Source organism: Hippoglossus hippoglossus, chromosome 2, assembly GCF_009819705.1.
Source record: "Hippoglossus hippoglossus isolate fHipHip1 chromosome 2, fHipHip1.pri, whole genome shotgun sequence".
NCBI classification, from domain to species: Eukaryota; Metazoa; Chordata; class Actinopteri; order Pleuronectiformes; family Pleuronectidae; genus Hippoglossus; species Hippoglossus hippoglossus.
Genome location: NC_047152.1, coordinates 4,999,384 through 5,019,930, shown reverse-complemented (window position 1 = coordinate 5,019,930; position 20,547 = coordinate 4,999,384). Strand labels below are relative to the sequence as shown.

General features: G+C 45.5%; 2 protein-coding genes and 1 non-coding gene across 4 annotated transcripts; 1 reads left to right on the top strand and 2 right to left on the bottom strand.

Moving 5' to 3' along the window:
* Positions 1–351: 351 nt before the first annotated feature.
* trnar-ucg lies at positions 352–424 on the bottom strand. The gene has a single exon. It is a non-coding gene; the product is annotated as a tRNA-Arg (tRNA).
* Positions 425–5,168: 4,744 nt separating this feature from the next.
* LOC117778569 (cyclic nucleotide-gated channel cone photoreceptor subunit alpha-like) lies at positions 5,169–9,721 on the top strand. Its single transcript, XM_034614278.1, has 8 exons — positions 5,169–5,430; positions 6,171–6,224; positions 6,333–6,431; positions 6,879–6,935; positions 7,250–7,336; positions 7,608–7,712; positions 7,799–7,905; positions 7,991–9,721. Exons 2-8 carry the CDS (start codon positions 6,175–6,177, stop codon positions 9,343–9,345), a joined length of 1,860 nt encoding a protein of 619 aa, XP_034470169.1. The 5' UTR covers positions 5,169–5,430; positions 6,171–6,174; the 3' UTR covers positions 9,346–9,721.
* A 2,281-nt stretch (positions 9,722–12,002) lies between these two features.
* LOC117772426 (ubiquitin-protein ligase E3A) lies at positions 12,003–20,547 on the bottom strand. Of its 2 annotated transcripts, none has more exons than XM_034603555.1 (11): positions 20,252–20,547; positions 19,496–19,540; positions 18,574–18,878; positions 17,206–18,455; positions 16,947–17,091; positions 16,222–16,427; positions 15,965–16,129; positions 15,634–15,789; positions 15,460–15,533; positions 14,905–15,048; positions 12,003–14,357 (listed from the first exon to the last, which is right to left on the bottom strand). In XM_034603555.1, coding segments are annotated over exons 2-11 (2,568 nt in total). In that variant the 5' UTR covers positions 19,498–19,540; positions 20,252–20,547; the 3' UTR covers positions 12,003–14,236. The 2 variants fall into 2 exon arrangements, with proteins under 2 accessions (XP_034459446.1, XP_034459437.1); XM_034603546.1 differs by having other exon boundaries at positions 20,200–20,504.

Below are 20,547 nucleotides of genomic sequence, written 5' to 3'. Positions count from 1 at the left end.
GCCAGAGTCTCAGGTTCCATACTCACAAGAATCACCAGCTGCCAGCATTCGCAGAGTAGCTGCACGAAACACATATAAAAACAGCCCCTCTCCTTAAAACATGGTGCATTCAACAAAGTGTTTTAACTTTGCTTTGTGAACGTTGCTTTTGATTTGTTCAGGGCTGCGGTTAAAGATTTGATGATGCATCATGTTATCAAGAGTATCTCTGTCAAGTCGGGCTGACTTCCTGTTTTGCAAAAATGTGGCATTCAAAGGTTCACTTCCCTTCTGCAGAACGTCACGTATAGAACCCGTGATCTGTATTTCATAACCTCTCCCGCTACGAGGATTTTCAAGTAAAGGGAAGATCAACCACGAAGGGACTCGAACCCTCAATCTTCTGATTCGAAGTCAGACGCCTTATCCATTAGGCCACGTGGTCGCATGGTAAGCACGGTTCATTGTGTGAGTTTTGAAAGCGCTTCAGGAGTTTCAGGCGGTAAACAGCCAGATCCGATACAAGTGGAGTAACTGGTGATTCCGTCTTCTTTAACTTTATGGACAATTCTTGAGAAAATTGTTAAGTGGATCACTGAGGGTTCAACTACGCGAGGAGGCACTAATTCCTGAATAGTTTGCTTGGTGGTAATGGTCTTATTAAGAAATAAAATACTGCCCTGGTTTTTAATTAATTATTAATTAGTCTGACCTGCCTGCAGCTGAATTTCCTCCGTGTGTGGATCAATAAAGTTTTATCTTATCTTATCTATATTGAGGATTTCTAGTCTTGAAGACCACTCAAAGCACTTCACAGTAAAGTGTTGCCATCAACCCACACATCTACACAGGGCGTCTCTGTGTGGCACTTTCTATCAAACATCCCAGGGGCAATTTAGGGAAATTCAGTACAATTAGGCAGATGGAATGGGGGGGAGACTGGGTTGTGGACGAGCCGCTCTCACAACCCCCCCCCCCCCCCCCCCCCCCCCCCCCCCCCCCCCCCCCCCCCCCCCCCCCCCCCGCCCCACCCACCAGATACCTGACATGCAGGCAGACGGAAACACAAGCACCCGAGAAAGGGCCAGGGGTTGTCTCACGACAGAGAGGAGGGCATGAGATTAACACATCAGAGGTTTTGAAATGAGGTAGACGTGTTAATCAGCATTTCTCTTTGTATTCTTTCTGTGTGCGTGGACAATGTTCTCGGGCAGCTGAGTTCTCGCAGGAGTTAGACAGAGGAGTTTAAGGAGATAAGATAGAGAAAGTGATGGAGGTCTTGTTTTCTCTCAAGATAAAGATCAGATCATTATAAATGACCACTGTGCAGTACTGGAAAAGCACACAAAAATACAGAATCAGCACATTATTACTTTCTAACAACTTATCCCCTGGGTGCATGGTTTAGTAATGTATGTGTCCTGGTTGGTGGCGTGGATTTATAACCTTAATGCGAGGGCCCTCAGGCCTGCTGGGCCCCCGGGTGTTCACCCAACACATCCTGCAGGCTGCAGCTCATTCACTCACACAATGTATACCATACACCAACTAGCAAGCTCCATGGCAACAAGCCAGGCCCACCACTAATGTAATGGGGGGGGGGGGGGATGTTTTCATCATTTCCATTCTCGGTCAAACTCATCCGCATGTGTCGCAATGTCAGGATGAGTCATATTCCTGACCCCCGCTCTCATTCACACACTGTCAAGCATCACAAGGTCATCTCCGCTGATTACACTGCATCATGTGACGCACACGTGCTGCGTGGTTGGCAGGCAGGAGGGGACTGTCCCTCTGATAGCTCTGTCCCTGTCTCGCTCAGATATCCTGCACATGATTAGCTTTCGGACTGTGGGAACGCACACTGCGGAATTACTGACACACACACACACACACACACACAATGACAGAATCTGGTTTACTGAGACCCGTCATTCAAAGCCCTTCTCTGAGACGCACACCCACCGAGCACTTTATTAGGAACGTCACACTCCGTCATCCCTGCAGATTCATGCTGCCAGTCTCCTGCTCTAACACACCACAAAGCCTCTGCTGGATGCAGGACAGTGGGGGAGGACACTGAACTCACTGTCACGTTCATTAAAGGCCAATTTGAGGCTTTTGCAGTAGCCATTAGAAGATGGAGAACCGTGGCCTTAAAGGAATGAAAATGGTCGGCAACAGTATTTACATAGACTGTGACAATCAGACTTCTAATACTGCAAACCCACATTAAAATGGCAGTACTTTCAGAACCCCCCTCACTACATACATGAAATCACATTTTTCATAAGTCTGATGTTGACTGACGTTCTGCACTGCTGCCTCGTGATTGGCTGTTTGGATGATGTATAGGTGTCTTAATAACTACATATATTTGTATTACTTCTGAGCACAAGAGGGCAGCAGCGCTTGATAAATCAAAGGGCGGGTAGAATGTCCCTCAGCTGACAACAGCAGCTGACACAAGAGGAAACAGAAGGATGCTGGGAAGATTAGTTTACTACATTTAAAGTTAATATATCATGACGTGGCTTATTTAAAATCAAATACTTTATTGCAGACAGATTGGACTCAGAGGACCTCTGACTTTTTTAAGGCCGAATCTCGACTAGCTCCTCGGTGATGAGTTTAAGAACTGTGGTCATGGGCGTTTCAAGGGATTTGGGGGCCCCTATAAGGTTAAATGCACCTGGGGGCCTTACATTAAACTTCGTTAGGTGGTTTCATGCGGTTGTTGCAGTATCCTGTAGATAGCCGATCATAGAATTTAATGAGGTTGTTGATGTGGACAGCCGGTCTTGCGGGGCCCCCCTCTCAGCTCGGGGGGCCCCAGGCCATTGTTTGCTTTGTTTACTCTGATAGAACCCCCCTGACTGTGGTTGAAATTCCTCACCATGCATGTGGCTGAAAGCCAGACATCGGCTGGCTTTGCCTCAGGAGCTAGAGAGGGCCTTCCACTAAACAGAGGGTTGCCGGTTCGACTCCTCCATGCCGAAGTGTCCACAGGCAAGAGACTGAACACCATACTGGCCCTGATGGCTGTCCTGACAGGATGTATGAATGATGTGTGACAGTGTGTGAATGCGACTCTTGAAACCTCATCCCTGTTTACCCTCATCAGCACAAGGTGCCCTGGTGGTGATTTTACAGATGGATGATGAACGCCTGAACGCACCATTGCTTTGTCCTCTGTGAGGCTGGACCGTCTCATTCGCGGAGGTGAACATGAGCAGAGACGCCGGAAGATGCCAGATGATGGCGGAGCTCCCGTGGGGGGGGGCACACGCTGAGCTGGCACTCAGGCTGAAACCAGTTTAATTGGTGAGTCAGATCAGCGGCGGCTGTCAGCAGGTTGTTAACACATCAGCAGCACTGGGAGTTGGTATCAACAGTGATGATGATGATGTGCTGAGACTGAGCCTCTCTCTGTAACCTGTTTTAATCTTGTGGATCCAGATTTATAGACTTTTACTCGTAACTTTTTATTCGTGAACATTTGCAAATAGTACGTGCAATAATTACGAAAGATTAGTTTCATTGGCTGAATCATCACATCATTTTCTCCCCGTTCTTTTGGAGACGTAGCAGGTCGTTTGTTCTCGAAAGTGACTTTTTATGCAGTGGAGGACGCCTGAGTCCAACTCTTTTTCCTTTACTATAACAGACTTATTAATAACCAGTGTCCTCTACACTGTGCCTGCTCTAAACGTCTATTATATCCCACAATTCACAAGTTATTTACACATGCTGTTAAATATGAGTCCCATGGTTTTCTGAGCTGCTGAGCAGTGCACCCTGGGAGGCACTGGAGACAACAAGCTGAATCCAGGGCAGCTCAGCAATTATAAATGCACATGGGGCCAGCGATTATCTATGGGTCATCGACAGTGTCTTGAAGTGAGCGTCGCAGGCACCAGGGACGGAGCGAGGCAGCAGGCAGAGCAGTAACAGACAAATATTTAAAGTTCACATCCTCTTTTCACAGAGGAACTCGACACTAAATCCTAAATGACATGTGGAGTCATTAATATCTGTGGTGTAGCCTGAGCTGCTGTGCTCCTGATTCACAGGACTCAGACGTGTTCAACACACCCAGGGCAGTTTTTAATAACGTTGTGTTCAAGCTAAGAACAGGGAGTTAAGCTGCTCTTTAAATGGAGTAAGTGAGATACGTTTAAGTGGTCGGTAACAGGTGTAAAAATACTTTGAATACAAAAGGATTACTTCTCAAGAATGTAAAAATACACTGTTATTTCGTGACCGTTACATACTGGACAAACGTCACTCAAACAATGGCTTATACTAGAGGAGTGAACATTTTTTTTCAGTTCAGGAACAAACTGAAGTAAATTGAGGATGAGGAATTATGTGTTATTATGTTTTTAATTATTATTATGTCTACAGAAGCTCATCATCGGGATGACAGGGATGATCTGAGGACAGCAGCTGTTTCTCTCACAGACCAACCAGTGCTCATCAGTGTGAGCTGTGATCCATCACTTCTCCTCCGCCCGCTCCACAAGAGGCATCAACAGATTACAGCTAATCTCATGTACGGCAGCTAATCTGACTCTGCTGTGTGGCTGCAGTCCAGCCCCAGTGGCAATGATACACACACACACAATTATACATATATCACGATATATATATATATCGTGATATATGTATGTCATTTAATGACTCAATGTATTACATGAAAAAGAAGTCTGTGTGTACCTTTATATTTTGAACTGATGCGACTGCTTTAATTACGCTGTTACAGTTTAATATTGACTGACATAGGAAACTATATCATGGGGGTGTAATGTTCCATCACTGATAAATATACATCTTCCCTTTCCCTGGTTGATAAACAGGACAGCCTGGAGTCCGAGTCTTTATTTATATTCCTTCCCAGTCTGAGTAAATCCTCTTAGAGCGTGTGCAGCTAAAGTGAGACATCGGACTCCACCTCCACCCCCCTCCCCCCCACCCCCATCTTAAACCACCAGGTTAAACAAAAAGTAATTTTAAATATTAAACACCAAACTTAACTAACAGTCCAGCATGCCTAACCTTTTGGGACAAGCCAAATAACCCTTTATGGTTCTACTAAGCATTCCCAGGTACTTTTGTTCAAAGATGTAGAAGAGTTCCTCCTCCTCCTCCTCCCCCTCCCCCTCCTCCTCCCTCTATCACCTGCTGGGAGGTGGTGCACTGTGGATGAACAGAAGCAGCTGCTCCACGGCAGAGGATGAGTTTGTCTCTGGAAAAGCAGGAGTGGAATGTGTTCCGCTGTGTCTTATGTTAGAGGATATAACACGATAACAGTGTGTTCTCTGCGTCTGAATCCTGTGGCCAGCAGACTCCTGTTTGATTGGACGGAGGAAGAAGTGACCAGGAGCAGCATGAGACCGATTCAGAGCTCACCCTGACTTCTCCTGACTCGTCTTCATCACTCCCATTCAGGTAAACTACACCCTCGGGGGGCAGAGAGTGGTTGTTTTTCGTGTTGCAGTGGGACTGAAAGAACAGAAGTTGTCTGAAGTTGAGCTTTTCAAAGTCCCACACGGCTGAAAGTCTAATTTTAGCTGATGTAATCTGGGAGAGGAGGATTTGAGTTAACGTGCTAAAGAAGAAACGTGGCGAGCTAATGAGACTAAACACAAACTGACAGTCTGTCTTCACTTTGTATACCTATAGTACGAACGTATAACTACTCTATGTTTTGTGTGTATGTGTGTGATCTCATTTATTAATGAGGCCAGGCCAAGATAAGATCTCTGACTTGATTGATTATTTCAATTGTGTGTGTGTGCTCCACAAGCTCAGCTATCTACATATATACGCTTGAAATAGTTTTCCTGTGTAATATCTGTTTGTGTGAGAATCTACATGTTGTGTTAGAAAATAATAAACTCTGTGTGGGTCAATCTATGAGTAGATGTCCACCAGATTAAAGCTAATGTAGAGATATTGACATTGAAATCCATACGTAAGATTTATTTTGATATACTTTAATAAGTGTGATCAATAAGAGTGAACAATTTATTGTAGTGAGGGGTTTTAAACTCAAAATATTTAATTTAATGAATCAAATGTGAAGGCAGGGAGAGAACCTCCAGTGCTCCCAGGACATCTGGGCAGTGTTGTCTCTGAAGGGTCTCCAGGTCTGTCTCAGGTTTAACTGTCCTGCTCCGTGTCTCCAGGCTGATGGACACCCAGGATCAGACATCTTCTGCGGGAACAGGGCTGCTGTCAAGGTGAGTCCCACTATCGAGTGCAGTCCCAGAACAAAGCAAGTCCATGTTGCAGGATTTACAGGTGTTGTGTTCATCTGCCAGTAACTTCACCTTCATCTCTTTCCCAAGGCTGTCCCGCATGATGCACTGGGGCAGGAGCAGCGTCGGCCCCTTGGAGTCCAGCTCCGGCGGCCAGAGGACAGAGGGCGACATGAGGAGCAGGAGCAGGTGAGCTGTGAACCTGCAGCCACGTCCAGCCTCTGAAAGCTCTAATGCACAATTAAATCCTCAAATTCAAACATTTATAAATTTAAAAAAAGGTTTGAAGATGTCACCAAGACAGTGTGTGAAATAAATGGAGAGCTGTATAGTTTTTCTCTTAGACCTGATACTGATCACCACACTGGGTAGAAAACGAAGGAGTTCCTTGTTACTAAAACCAATGCCAAAGTATAATTTCATCAAGGAATCTACATTAAGCATTTTGTAGAAGGTTATACGCTCTAATGCTAGAAGTTTGCTCAAAATCTTCTTGAAAACATTTAAATAAAAAGTAGTTCTTCAGTAGTTTGACTTTATTAACGACACTTGGACTTAATTCTTTAAAGGCCTCATTTTTATCCTTATGCTCGAACACAATATATATTTATTTCTGTCTACTTGTTCCCCTTGCAGTGACAGCCGCTGGCCTCTGGCTGCACACAACACGAACAACTGCAACAACAAGGATGAGTAAGTTACAGTTTCATAACACTACCTGGTTAATTGACGGTGTCAGCTCCAAGTTCTCCTGAATACATGTGTTCAAAATATTGTCATTCTTAGAATCTTTCCCTGTAGTGTCACTCTTAAAATTAAAGGTTGGGTGTTTATGTTATGTCTGAGCTCAGAAAATGTCAAATCAGTTGTTTAAACTGGCATCACAAGGACGGCTGCTTGTTTTAACAGCGTCACAGCGCCTCCCTCTGGCTTTCTAACACCACTTGTGTGGCAGCTATAGATTAAACATATTAACCCAGCCTGCCTCTGTTTATGGATATTTACAGCAAAAAAGATGAGAAGAAGGATGAGAAGAAAGACGACAAGAAAGACGACAAGAAAGACGACAAGAAAGATGTCAAGAAGGAAGAGCCGTAAGTTTCAAATCATTTTCTTTGTATTAAAGAGTTTATTGATTGTTTCCTTAACATATCCTAGAGCATGTAAAGCGTCTTTGAGAGCTTTGACAAGCGCTGTATGAATCTGATGCATTATTGTTATTATTATTACTATGTGATAAAGAAAATAATCTATTCCATCATAAGTTTTCATTTGCAGAGACTGTGACGCTTGCCAGAAGTTGATCTTTTCTAAACTGGGTCGTGTCATTTCCAATACGACATAAACCTACTTTTTCTCATTCAGAAAGAAAGAGGTGTGGATCATGGACCCTGCCACAGATATGTACTACTACTGGCTGAGCCTGATCTCCATCCCAGTGTTCTACAACCTGATGTTGCTGGTGGCCAGGTCGGACTTCATGGCATTTGGTTTTTCCTCCATTAATCTTAATGTTGTCCTAGAGTTGCTTGTCTTATGTTTCTATTTCCTTGCAGGGCTTGTTTTAATGAACTACAGTCTGTTGACACAACACTGTGGTTGGTTTTGGACTACGGTTCAGACGTCATGTACTTAGCCGACACGTTTGTGAGATCCAGAACAGGTCAGTGATGGGACATTGGCCGGTTGTGTGACGTTTGTGATTTTCAGGAAACCCTAATGCTGATCACATTCTGATGTGTCAACAGGTTTTCTGGAGCAAGGACTGCTTGTAAGGGACGGAAAGATCCTGAAAGAGAAGTACATAAAGACACGGCAGTTCAGATTAGATGTAATGTCATTAATTCCCACTGATTTTGTTTTCCTGAAAATTGGACTCAACAACCCAGAGTGGAGGTTCAACCGTCTCTTTCGGTTGGGCCGACTCTTTGAGTTCTTCGATCGGACTGAGACGCGAACCAACTACCCCAACATATTCCGTATTGGTAATCTTGTACTTTACATCATCATCATTATCCACTGGAACGCTTGCCTCTACTTTGCCTTCTCCAAGGTGCTCGGCTTTGGCTCAGACACCTGGGTGTATCCATCCATGAAGAATCCAGAGTTTGCACGTCTGGCCAGACAGTACGTCTACTGCTTTTACTGGTCCACTCTTACTTTGACCACTATTGGCGAGACGCCGCCCCCAGTCCGAGATGTCGAATACTTTTTTGTAGTGTGTGACTTCCTCACTGGGGTTCTGATCTTTGCCACCATTGTAGGAAATGTCGGCGCTATGATTTCTAACATGAACGCGGCACGTGTAGAGTTCCAGGCTAAGATTGACTCTATCAAGCAGTACATGCAGTTCCGGAAGGTCACCAAGGACCTGGAAGCGAGGGTGGTGAAGTGGTTTGACTACCTGTGGACAGAGGAGAAAACCTGTGATGAAAAGCAAGTGCTGAAGAACCTGCCGGACAAGCTAAAGGCGGAGATAGCCATCAACGTGCATCTGGAGACCCTACAAAAAGTGCGCATCTTTCAGGACTGTGAAGCAGGTTTGCTTATTGAGCTGGTCCTCAAGCTTCAGCCTCAGGTTTTCAGTCCCGGTGATTTCATCTGTAAGAAGGGGGACATCGGCAGGGAAATGTATATCATCAAAGCAGGAAAACTGGCCGTAGTAGCAGATGATGGGGTTACCCAGTTTGTGGTTCTCAGTGACGGGGCATACTTCGGCGAAATTAGCATTTTAGGGATCAAGGGCAGTAAGGCCGGAAACCGAAGAACCGCCAACATCCGAAGTGTGGGCTACTCTGATTTGTTCGCCCTGTCCAAAGACGATCTGATGGAGGCGCTCACCGAGTATCCTGATGCTAAAAATGCCCTCGAGGATAAGGGGAGGTCCATCCTGATGAAAGATAATCTCATCGACGAGTCACTGGTCACCGCTTCTGATGCCAAAGACTTGGAGAACAAAGTCAACAAGATCGAATCCACTATGGACGTCATGACAACCAAATTCCGAAAGCTGTCAGACCAGTATGAATCCTCCCAGCGTAAACTCAAACAGCGGCTCAGTAATATTTCAAACCAGGTCCGAACCCTCAGGATAGACGAGTAGAGGTCGGCGGGACTCCTTCCATTTCCTTCCAGGGTCATCCAATGAAGGACACCTCGTACACACCAATCATCACTGAATTCATTTTGTACATAAGTAAAATATACTTTATAGTACCGGGTAACAAAAGGTATCAAATAAGGTATTGTTTTGATGTCAGAATTGAAGTTTGTCATTTGATTTGCCCTGGAAATAAATGTTTAAAGAATAATTTAAGTATGTATTCATGTGAGCATATAAAGTAATCTGTTACACAACCAGTACTTTCAGCACCACTTTGCCTAGATTTTCCATAAAATGCAGTTCCCCTCCACGCACCTGTCCCAAGTTTGACAAGAACACTGTAAAAATTTAAACCATGAAAAATGTATTGTGCATTCAGTTTGTCCTATTTGAAGCATGGATTTTTAAAAGTGACACTTTTAAATAAGAGCATGAGATGGGTGTTTTTCAAGACCAGTTTGAAATGAATTTGAAGTCACACCTTCAACCTTCTAGAGACCAAGTGTAAAAAATGCTCAGCTTGTAACTACATTTTCAAATGATCATAATAACATTTGCCTGACTTCTTTTAACTGTGTACACCGGTCTGATTCGTCACCGCAGAGCATGTGACTACAAGGCACTGCTTTAATTTCAGGTTGGGTGAAAAGTTCCCTTCCAGGTCAAAATGTTGCATCATTAAACTTTTTGGGGGAAGATTCAAAATTCAGTGTGAGAACTTCTCCATTTCCTTTATGGCCTTTATGGCTGGATAAGGACACCACTGATCTTCTTTCCCCTCTATGTCCACCTTGATCAGTGACAAACCTTTATTCACATTTCCGGGCATTTTCTATTTTAGATAATATAAGTTACTTTATATAGAAAGCAGCAGAAATCATTTTCTAGTCAAAGCTATACATCGACTGACACGCTGTTAAAGAGCCGAACATGACGACATTCATTTTCACGACATCAACAAATCTGTGGACTTCAAATCAGGGTTCGACAGCGACACAAGTTGGAAAAAAGCAGTCATCTTTATTTAGCATGTTTTCACAACACTGAATACTTTTAGCCTTTCATCAGTTTAGCCTTTATCTTTTTAGAAACTGTTTGGAACTGTCGAGTAAAACCAATTCACGAGAAAAAAACGCTTCCCTTTCCAAGATCAGGTTGCCCTCTCACCTTTGACCTTCACAAGGCTCCGGAGCCCAGGTGAGCAGCATCTTCAGCATTACAAAACGGAGGTACAGAGTAATGTTAAAACAGCTGAAACCAGATCTGGGCTCGATAACTGTTGGAACTAATCCTTTACCCTTTGTTTGAGCCTTCCACATGATTGAGGTTTACTTAAGAGCAACATGAGCAAAGTTTACTACAGTGCTGTGGTGACTCTGCAACACAGTCCAGTGTTTGTCCTCCGTCGCAGGCCAGAACAAGCAGTGAAGGAAAGTTCATCATTTTCGCCCAGATCTGGTTGAAACCGTGACCACGAAGAAAATAAAGAGCAATGGAACACAAAGAATGGCTCAGGGTTGTCGTGTGCGGCGGCGGTCTGAGCACCGTGGTTCAGTGGCGTGCTGCGGAGCGCCGTCACGCCCCCCCAAGGCTGAGCAGAGATTCAAAGTATCAGGTAGTCTTGATTCACAGGACAGATTCAACCTCCCACCTCCCACCACAGACGTGCCCATGACAACACGAAGCAGACAGGCCTCGTTGTATCGCTCCTCCCCTGCGCTGATGCTTTCAACAAGGTTACACTTTGAACAAGGTTCTGTTCAAGGAAACATTCATTAAATAATCCCTAAGAAATATTAACTGACGGTCCACTTAGCAATTTCCCCCGGGCCTTTCAACCACATCTCTTGGATTTCATCAGTGGATCGAGTTTGCTGGGATGTCCTGAAGTTCGGCTCGGTCGCCATATGAAAATAAACGTGGGTCACACGGTAACAGGCGGCTGGTTACGAGGGAGAAATGGAAAACCCTGCCTCTCCACTGATCTTTGACCTCTGGATGGTCCTCGAAGTTGACACCGAGAAAGCAAAGGAAAGATCAAGGACATTCACATTGGAGAACCATCTCTGAACAGAGGCAGGGGTTACACTCCCCCCCCCCCCACGTAGGACCATCTGGTATCCTGTGACTGGACAAATTGACAGATGAGCCAGCTTCATTTACTGATAAGGACAGTGAGCTGTGGTTGAAAGTTTAGAGAAGCTGGTGAGCAGACCGTGACATAGGAGCTGTACCATTTCACACCAGCACTTGAGATGAGGGGGGGAAACTGTTCGAACGCATTACAGCAACATGCATTTATCCAGTTTACCCAAATGATCTCAAACACTTATTTTGGAAGTAAAACCATGTTAAACTGACATTGTGCTTGAGCTTTGTGATCCATCTCAAGTTTGAGTGAAGACTGGCTGCACCTTGATGCGATGGTTTACATTGATTCTCAATTTCTACTGAACGATTGGAACTCTGGAAAATAAATTTAGATTTCAAGAACACAGCTCGTGGTTTGAAAGGATCTGGGTATATATCATTTTTTAGTAAATGAGCTAAAAAAAGAAAAGAAACAATGCTTTTTGCAGAGGATCGTCTTGGAAACAATGTACAAATCCATAGTTACTGTATGTGCACGATACAACAATTCAATGAACTGATATTTCAGTTGGGTCCACTTTGTTTTTTTTCTCTTCCTCATAAGTGGTTTAAATAACTTGGTTCAACTGTCGAGTCATTTCAAACCCAGCAGGGGGCATCTGATGACATGTGTTGCTTGCCCTCGATTGACAAAGTTTGAAAATAGCAGAGGTCAAAAATAAAAAAAATTACAGCCCAATAAAGTGAACAAACAAAGAATTATAAAAGAAAAGAAAATGTCTGCCTGTTCTTTGAGAGGGGGGGGGGGGGGGTATTTCACAGCTGATATTCCAATTCATGTTGACAAAACACACAAAAACGACTTCTTCATCGACAGTGGTTACACCTGTTTTCATTCTCAATGAACGTATGTCACAGATCCAAATTGAAATGTGATCACAGTGATGTGTCCACACAGTACCGTCTCCCCGGAGTCGCAGAAGACAATCCACATCAGTGTTGTCTCTGTGTACAGAGGGGGGAGGGGGGGAGACACAGGTACCCTCGCCTTTGTGTATCCATTATAACTAAAACTATACAATATAAACGTGACCGCATCCTCTTGTTCTACAGAGCGAGGTTGACCGTTTGGCCGTGAGTGGACTTAAACGAGATATTACATTAGATTCATCTTCTCATTTCATGGTGTTAGTGAGCGCATTCAATCAAAACGTCGCTGTTCCCTTAAATGTTGTCTCCCCCCCTCCTCTCATAAGCGCAGATCAAACAACAGCTCTACACATTAAGACAGTGGGTCTAACGGCTAAGGAGGGGCTGATGGGAACGTTTCAGGGGCTTCAGGGTAGACTGACCCTTCACTGCAGTTTGGACGGAACAATCACTTTGCTCAGACTGCTGTCCTCATGTGCCCAGTGTCCGATCACAGAGCCGTCCAGCCCGTACTGGGATCTGGGGCTGGTGGACGTGATCGCACTTTCCCCAGTGATGCTGCCAGGTGATAAAATGACAGGTGTAACCAAAGCCAGAGATCTGGGTCCAGTGGACTCAAGGTTACAAGGTTAGCAAAGCTCGTCAGTGACGTTTCCTCTCGTGCACACCGCCCACCCGACTGTATGAGAGATACACTGGAGTTACACTGAACAGAGGCCGCAGTGTGAGCTGTCCACTCAGACAAGACTAAGCCAGAAACAGACAACACAAAAGCGCTTACTGGGGTTTCACCTAGGATCTGACTATAGGTTGGCACAAGAAGAGCTCTAGGTCTTCATCTGAGAACATCATCGGTGACTGGTTTACATGTGGACATCCTCCAGAACATGCACGATACGGTATCATAGCTCCAACCCCACTGATATATAAATACTGTTGTTTTTTTATTTTATTTTAGTTAGAATTGTCAACACAGGAAGACATGGAAATAAAATGCTTCAAACAATCGTGGCGACCTGTGGCCAAAAAACAAACATTCTGAAAATGTCTAAGTGCACTTACACAGCTCTGACAAGGTTTGGATCTAACCTGCGGTGTCCGCTCCCCCCCCCCTCCCCAAAAGGAAATAAAAAGGCCAAAAACAAAAAACAGAAAAATTGCTATTGTATAATGCCATTTTGGAGCAAATGACAGTAATTTTCCAGATTTCTTACCTTGGTAGAAAGAATAAGTGACGGCTGTGAGGGGAATGGTCAGCGAGAGCTCTTCTTCTCACTGGGGAATACAATATTTTGTATTCAAGACTATTCTAGAACTAGATTTCCTCTGTCAACGCTCCGTGAACTCAGGGCTACACTAACAGCTTCTTGTTCAATAAACGGGGGGGGGTTTATATTGACTTGTTAATGTATCATCCTAAATTTACATCGTTTAATATTAACCTTTATCCCTTTCCACAAGTAGGGAAGAAACAGGCAGGCATGAAAAAAAAAAAAATAATCACCCATTTTTTGCCTTCAAATAAATAATAAGGAAACTGATCCTCTCTGTACATAGAAAAAAAAAAAAGGAGGGGAGGCTGCGGCACATTCACTTAATGTGGATGTGTGTGTGGGGTGGGGGGGTACTTTGATCAGGAGGTCTCTGTGCTCACACTGACTGATGAGGGATGATGCAGGCACAGCAGAAGAACTACCAGAGCGCTCTATTGGAACCGTGTCTCCTCTCGCATTATTGACTTGCTTTTCCTCGGAACGTACTCTTTGTCACCGTTGGGATCGTGTCTGATAAAGGAAGGGCGGGGGGGGGGGGGAGGGTTTGGTGGGCTTTCTGAGAAGGAGTCCCTTTGCTGAGTGTGTGGAGCAGGGGCTCAGAGCATGCCAAACCCTTTGGCATAGGTGATGGCTTTCAGCAGTCTCTCTCGCAGCTTCTCCTTGTCGTTGTACTCGGGCAGCAGCAGCACGTTAAAGCAAGTGTGAGACGTCGGTAACCTGACGAGACGAGACGACACACAGCGGGTCAGTTTCCCTCTCACACAGACAAGACGGGGACATTTATGCATCGTCATAGAGGGGCACCGTTTGATCTCTCTTCTCAGTGCGCTCAAAGGCAATGTGAAAAAAAGAGGAAATCATATCACTCTTCAAAAGAGACAAATTAAGAGCACAAGATGTCAAACGTCACATGATCTTACACGAAAGTCCTAGGAAAAAGCTTTGAGCCTTTAGCAGGAATAGAGTATAAAATAATCCTAGTGATGTTTTTACCAGTGTGTGCTCTTCATGGAGGTCTGTTTTGAAAACCTCCTCAGCACGATTGGCCTAAGGCGTCTAATAAGAGCAAGTCAGTCAGGTTGAGTTATTCCCTTGATTGCAGATTTGGAAAAGGCTCCATTAGTTTTAATTAAGTGCAGTGAAGTGATTGAAAAACCAGTGGAACAGAGTGATGCAGTTAATGGAACAATTTAAGAAACAAAAAAAAAAAGAAAAAAAGAAGTGTGTCGCATTAATATTCCCACTGTGACGCGAGGCAGCTCACCTGTCTGTGTCAGGGCCGTTCTTGGCAATGATCATCTTCAGCTTGCCCAGCCCACCCACAGGTGCTCGGTCCGTGCCAGTGGTGAACTGCAGGAAGAGACGCTTCTGCTCCTCCCCAAACGAGTGCAACGTCTCCCAGAACTCCCTGCGACACACACACACACACACACACACACACACACACACACACACACACACACACACACACACACACACACACACACACACACACACACACACACACACACACACACACACACACACACACACACACACACACACACACACACGACAGGTTAGAATGTGTGCAATGTACACAAGAACAGTCCCATCATCAAACAGTCACTTCTGGCTTTTACATTCTCACCTATCAGCATGTTTTACTGTTTAATAGCACAACTCTTTAGTTCATCAGGGTCCAATCAACATTTAACCTATAGAATATAGTTGCTTTGTGTACATGTGATACTTTGTAATATCAAAGACAATTATTTTACCGTGATCCTGACCATTTCTTGAAATTCTTTCTCCCTCTCACACACACTCATATTCTTACTTGATGATTCGAGAATCTCTGTTGTAACCGCCATCATATTCTGTCGTTTCTTCAAGTGCTAGGAAGTCCAGGTTCTGCAGCATGTGACACAGACAAAATATAGATGTTAATGAAGCATTTAAACAAATATAAAAACTTAATCAAATCTGTGGTGGAAAGAAAAAAATCTCTCACCCTGCTTCCGCAGATGAGCAGCTCGATTTCTTCTGGTCTGAACAGGTATTTGAGCGGCGACTCGTTGGTGACCATGTGGAAGCCTCTCCTGAAGGCTTTGAACTGCTTCTCCACACTTTTGTTCAGCATGTACTCTGCATACTGCGCCACAAACTCCTGCGCCAACACACAACAACACAGTTAATGGCCATTTAAAATGCTGACTGGGGGTTTTAGCCTTTCATAGCTACATTCTCCCTTTTAACCTAGTGGATTTTGAATATTTGCCACAGTTTGTTCATTCACTGCTGTCAACACAAAGCAGATGCATGAAAGATGTCTTTTTCCTCACCTTTCTGTTTTCATTCGTGACTGGAATCTTGTCCCCGTTTTCCCTTAAATCATACATGAGTGGGTTCCCATACAGGTCGGTCTGGGAAATCTGGAAAGTGATCATCATGTCCTCCTCCACGCTGCCCTCGTACTCCATAAGCTCCTTCAGGCTCTGGTGCAGAACCTTCCCGACACAAGCACAGTTCATATTTAGCATTTCTTATCAAGTTTCAAACATGGCTGCAACTTGAACTATGTGATCACAACATTTCTCACCGGGTTGGCGTCAGCCAGGTCCCTGAACGTTCCTTTCTTGCCCATCAGCTTCCTGTAGACCACCATGGGGAAGTGGACATCCAGGATACAGTTGTTATAGATTGCCAGACCGAGGACGATGCCGATCAGAGTGTACTGGCCCTCGTTTTCAAGAGATGACGGGTTGAACCAAAACATTTTGGTGCGCTCATCGTATGTGAACATGCCTGCAAGAGGAAAAAATGTATAAATGAGTTCTGTGAGCAGATGTGAAATGTTGAAATCATTACCTAGAGTGGTACCAAGGGTTTTTAAAGCTGTAACATTTTTATCAGTGACGTCCTGATCAAGGATCTGCTGATACTGAGTCCTGTCTGATACTTAACTAAACAGCCTGTTTATCTGACACATTGTTTTTGATAAGCTCCTCGATCCAATCTGATACATGAGTGAAAGCTCAGCTGAAAGAACACCACCTCAGACAGTGATGTGACGTGATCCACTAGAAAGAAGATGCCTCGCTCTGATTTGTGGACACTGCAGAAACAGTGTTGTTTCAGAGTGGAGGTTCTTCTCACACATCTTTGACAGGAAGTGTCAGCGGCGTGCAGACAAACACAAAGCGACAGCAGCCGAGTATAATTAGCGACAACTGTCGAAAAGGGTCAGATCGTCTGTCAGGGGCTTTTAGCATGTGGTTTCTATACTGAACTTTACTAACTAATGATCGTCGTGTGGTTTCTTACCAATATCTGGGTTGAAGATTTCCTCCACCACCAGCTGGAAAAACTCTTTGGAAACGCCTCCTTCATCAACACCTTGCTCTCCTTCAAACTCCACATACAGCTGCTTCTTCAAGTCTGCAGGATTCTCCATCGCTATCATTTCCAACTACGGAGTCAAAAGAAAAAAACAGATCAGTGAAATGAGCCTTCAGCTAAACCACAATTATTAAAAAAGGAAGCAATACATTTAGTGTGCTGTATTTAACTTGCTGACACGTACCCTGACCAAAGCGTCATCAATTATGTGGTCTCTGCGCACTTTGAGCCGCAGGTAGGGGTTGAGCTGCTGGCCCTGCACCAAGCTGTAGAGCACAGTAATACGCCGCTCACTGTACATGCGGATGCGGTTGTCGTAGTACAGGCCCAGGTTCTTGGTGACGGCATTTAGGATGAAGGGACACGTCATGAAGGAGAACTTGTTTTCAGTTTCAACCTTAAAGAAAGTGTAGTCCTTGTCCATCTCCAGCACCTCGTTCAGAGGCTCATTGACAAACTCCTCGAAGGGAATGAGCGGCCGCCGACAATCGTTGGTGCGGATCCCCAACTCCGTTTCCAGGGGGTCCACCCGCGGGCCCTTCTTGTTCCGCCGTTCCTCGCCCAGCAGCTCTTGCAGCGTGAGCTCACTGGACTCTGGGATGGGCTCCTCATCCTCTTCCTCGTTATGCTCCATGTCGAGGTCGCCGCCCAGCACGTTTGCATAGTAGACGATCTTCAAGCACTTGGTGGACGCCACCACTGCGTCGTCATCGTTGACCAGATTGCGGCTGTTGAACTCGTTACTGATCACCTTGTAGGTGATGAGCTGCTGGAAGGTCTCCACCATGCGCCGGATCTGCTCGGCGCTGTAGTGCGCCCACAAGCGTGTTAGCTTGGCCTGAGCTGCCAGCGGGAGTTTGCTCATGGCCTTGCAGAACTGTGGGAGGGCGATCTCCAGGTACTCTGGGCTGTGGAGGTTGCTGTTTTCCATCACGATAACAAACAGGTTAAGGTAGTTCGGGTCTCGTGAATACACATTGTGGTACGTCAGGTCGCACTCTACATTGGGTGAGAGGTAGACCAGTGCGTTCAGGAAGGCGGCTTCAATCTTCTCATTGGATAGCAGGCGTTCGTAGACCCGACGCACAGCTTCGATGTCCACCGACACCTCATCAGGGGCCAGCTTTTGGACATCGTTTTTCTCTGAAGAGCCCTCACCCAGCCTTGATGAGGAGGAGGAAGCTGGGGAGTCATCCATGGCTGTGGCAGAGCAGGCAGCAGCCTCCTTCTCATCCTCGTCCTTGTCCTCATCTTTACCTTGAAGGGACTTGAGCTCCTCCTTGGTGTGAGGCTTGGATCTCCTGAAGCTCTCCACCAGGCCCTCAGCACTAGAGAACACCCGCCCTATTACTCGGATCAGGGGCGAATAATCCTCCTTCTCTCCACAGATGTCCAAGATCTCATACACTTTCTCCTCTGTCAGGTAATTCACATCTGCACACAGAATCCCACATTGCATTGTTAAAAATGAAAAGGAAAACAAAACAATCAGAATAAATGGAATAGTATATTTCACTCATCAACAGTGTATACATGTTGTGCACGAACTCACCTCTGAAATTGTCCCGTACAGAGTGGACATCTTTATGGTTCATCTTCCTGTTGAGGCAGGCCGAGTTGCTGCGGGCGCTGCTCTCCAGGTAGGCAGAGGCCGTGCCCTTCTTCGAGGGGTGGGGGTCACATAGCTTAGCGTTGACCTTGTAGAGCTCCAGGGCTTTGACCGCCGCCGCATTGTTATCCATGCGGTTGAAGCCGACTGATGAGGCACACCATGAGTTGGAGCATGTCTCATTCCCACAGCCCTCTGTTAACTGGTGGTAATAGCGCTCTATTAGATGTTTGGCAGCTGCTCGCTTCCTGCATTCAGAGGTGAGACACAAAAAGTTAGAAGAACAGCGTGACTTCAATTTACTCATCACAGTAAATTGAATGTAGGATGAACCTGTACATGGACTAAATATGCGCACTTTAAGAGCCGAGTCAGCTATATTGGAGATTTTAACTTTTTTAATGAGGCAAACATTACTTACAAGTCTAAGAAGGCTAATTAGCTCCCATGTGAGATAACGGCAGCTATGGCTCAGGAGATAGGGCGGGTCATCCACAAACAAGACGGTTTGTTCGATCCCCATTACCCCCCCATTCAGCATGCAGGAAGTTTCGTTGGGCAAGATACTGAACCCCAAATGTGTTGACAGTGTGTGAGGGATGTGTGATAACGTGCGGCACATAGATGGACTGTATACATGTGGGTGCGAATGGGTTAATGGCAAAAAATTACATCGTGGGAAACTGAACTGTGATCTTTGAATAATTCAGATGACTATTCAAAGTAAAGCGAGCCCAGCGCTGCAGCAGGATGAATCTGACAATCTGGTGTCACACCATTGGTTCGAGCATATGCTTCATCAGGTACATGGTTATAACAGGCAACAAAAACAGTCAAACACGAGTAGAAAATTCAAAGGACTTACATTCGGCTTGCTTCTGGGTTTTCTATTGCAGGCTCCTCGTATTCTCTGATTGGACGACAAACAATAACAGTTGGTACAATGTGCTGCACTGATGATCATTACAGCACATGCTCTTGGCTCGGTTGCGTTCGAGGGGAACATCAGGGCTTGTGTGGACCTAGAAACTGCGTAACAAGCAATACAGTGATGAAATGACATGCTGGCTCCAGAGCTACATCTGAGCCTTGTGGCTGGAAACCACCAGGTTCCTCTGGTTGAGATTAGGGGTCGTAATCAGTGTGTTTTCTAAAGATTTATGCAAAAACCATCATCGTTAGTAAGTGCACCCTGTTACTGACTGTTGCAATAGGTGACGAAGCACAAAGCCCACAGCACAAGTTTGAATGCAAACAAAAGGGCAGCGAGGCAGGAGAAATGTCAGGTACCTGCACATCCTAACGCTGACTTAGCATGCTAATGTAGCAAGCCCGCTAGCCTTAGCACAAATATTATTCATGCAAATCCTGGCGTTTCCCAAATAGCAACGATTTAATTCTTTAGCCAACCCGTGCTTACTGGGAGCTCGGCCTAAATAGATCACTAAAAACCACTGAGCAACAGCCTCCACGCAGCTACCAGCAGCAGCTAAGTTAGCTGGCTGCTAACTCCCAGCGCTTCTCCTAGCATCCCCGGCATCCCCGACTCTTTCCTCCCGGCCTCCCCACCTATCGGGTCCTCCTGCGGGGCTGGTCTCGGCCTGTGGTGGCGCACACTCACAGTCCTCCTCCTCGTCGGAATTCATACGACACTTCCTCCTCGGTTGATCGCGATTCTGCTGCAGGTTTTGCAAACGTGCCGAGTCCGGAGCGGGTTCGATTACGACTTCACCAGCAGCGACGACAGATGTTCGGTCTAAAACTTCATTCACGGCCTTTCCACTGCAGGCTCTTCACCCTGCTTCAGGTCCACAGCCATCTTGACTTCACCGTCAGCCCGCGTCCCACAATGCACTGGGGCCTGGCCACAAGACCTGGCGGAGTGGAAGTGGATCGTGATGCTACAAGGACCTGGAG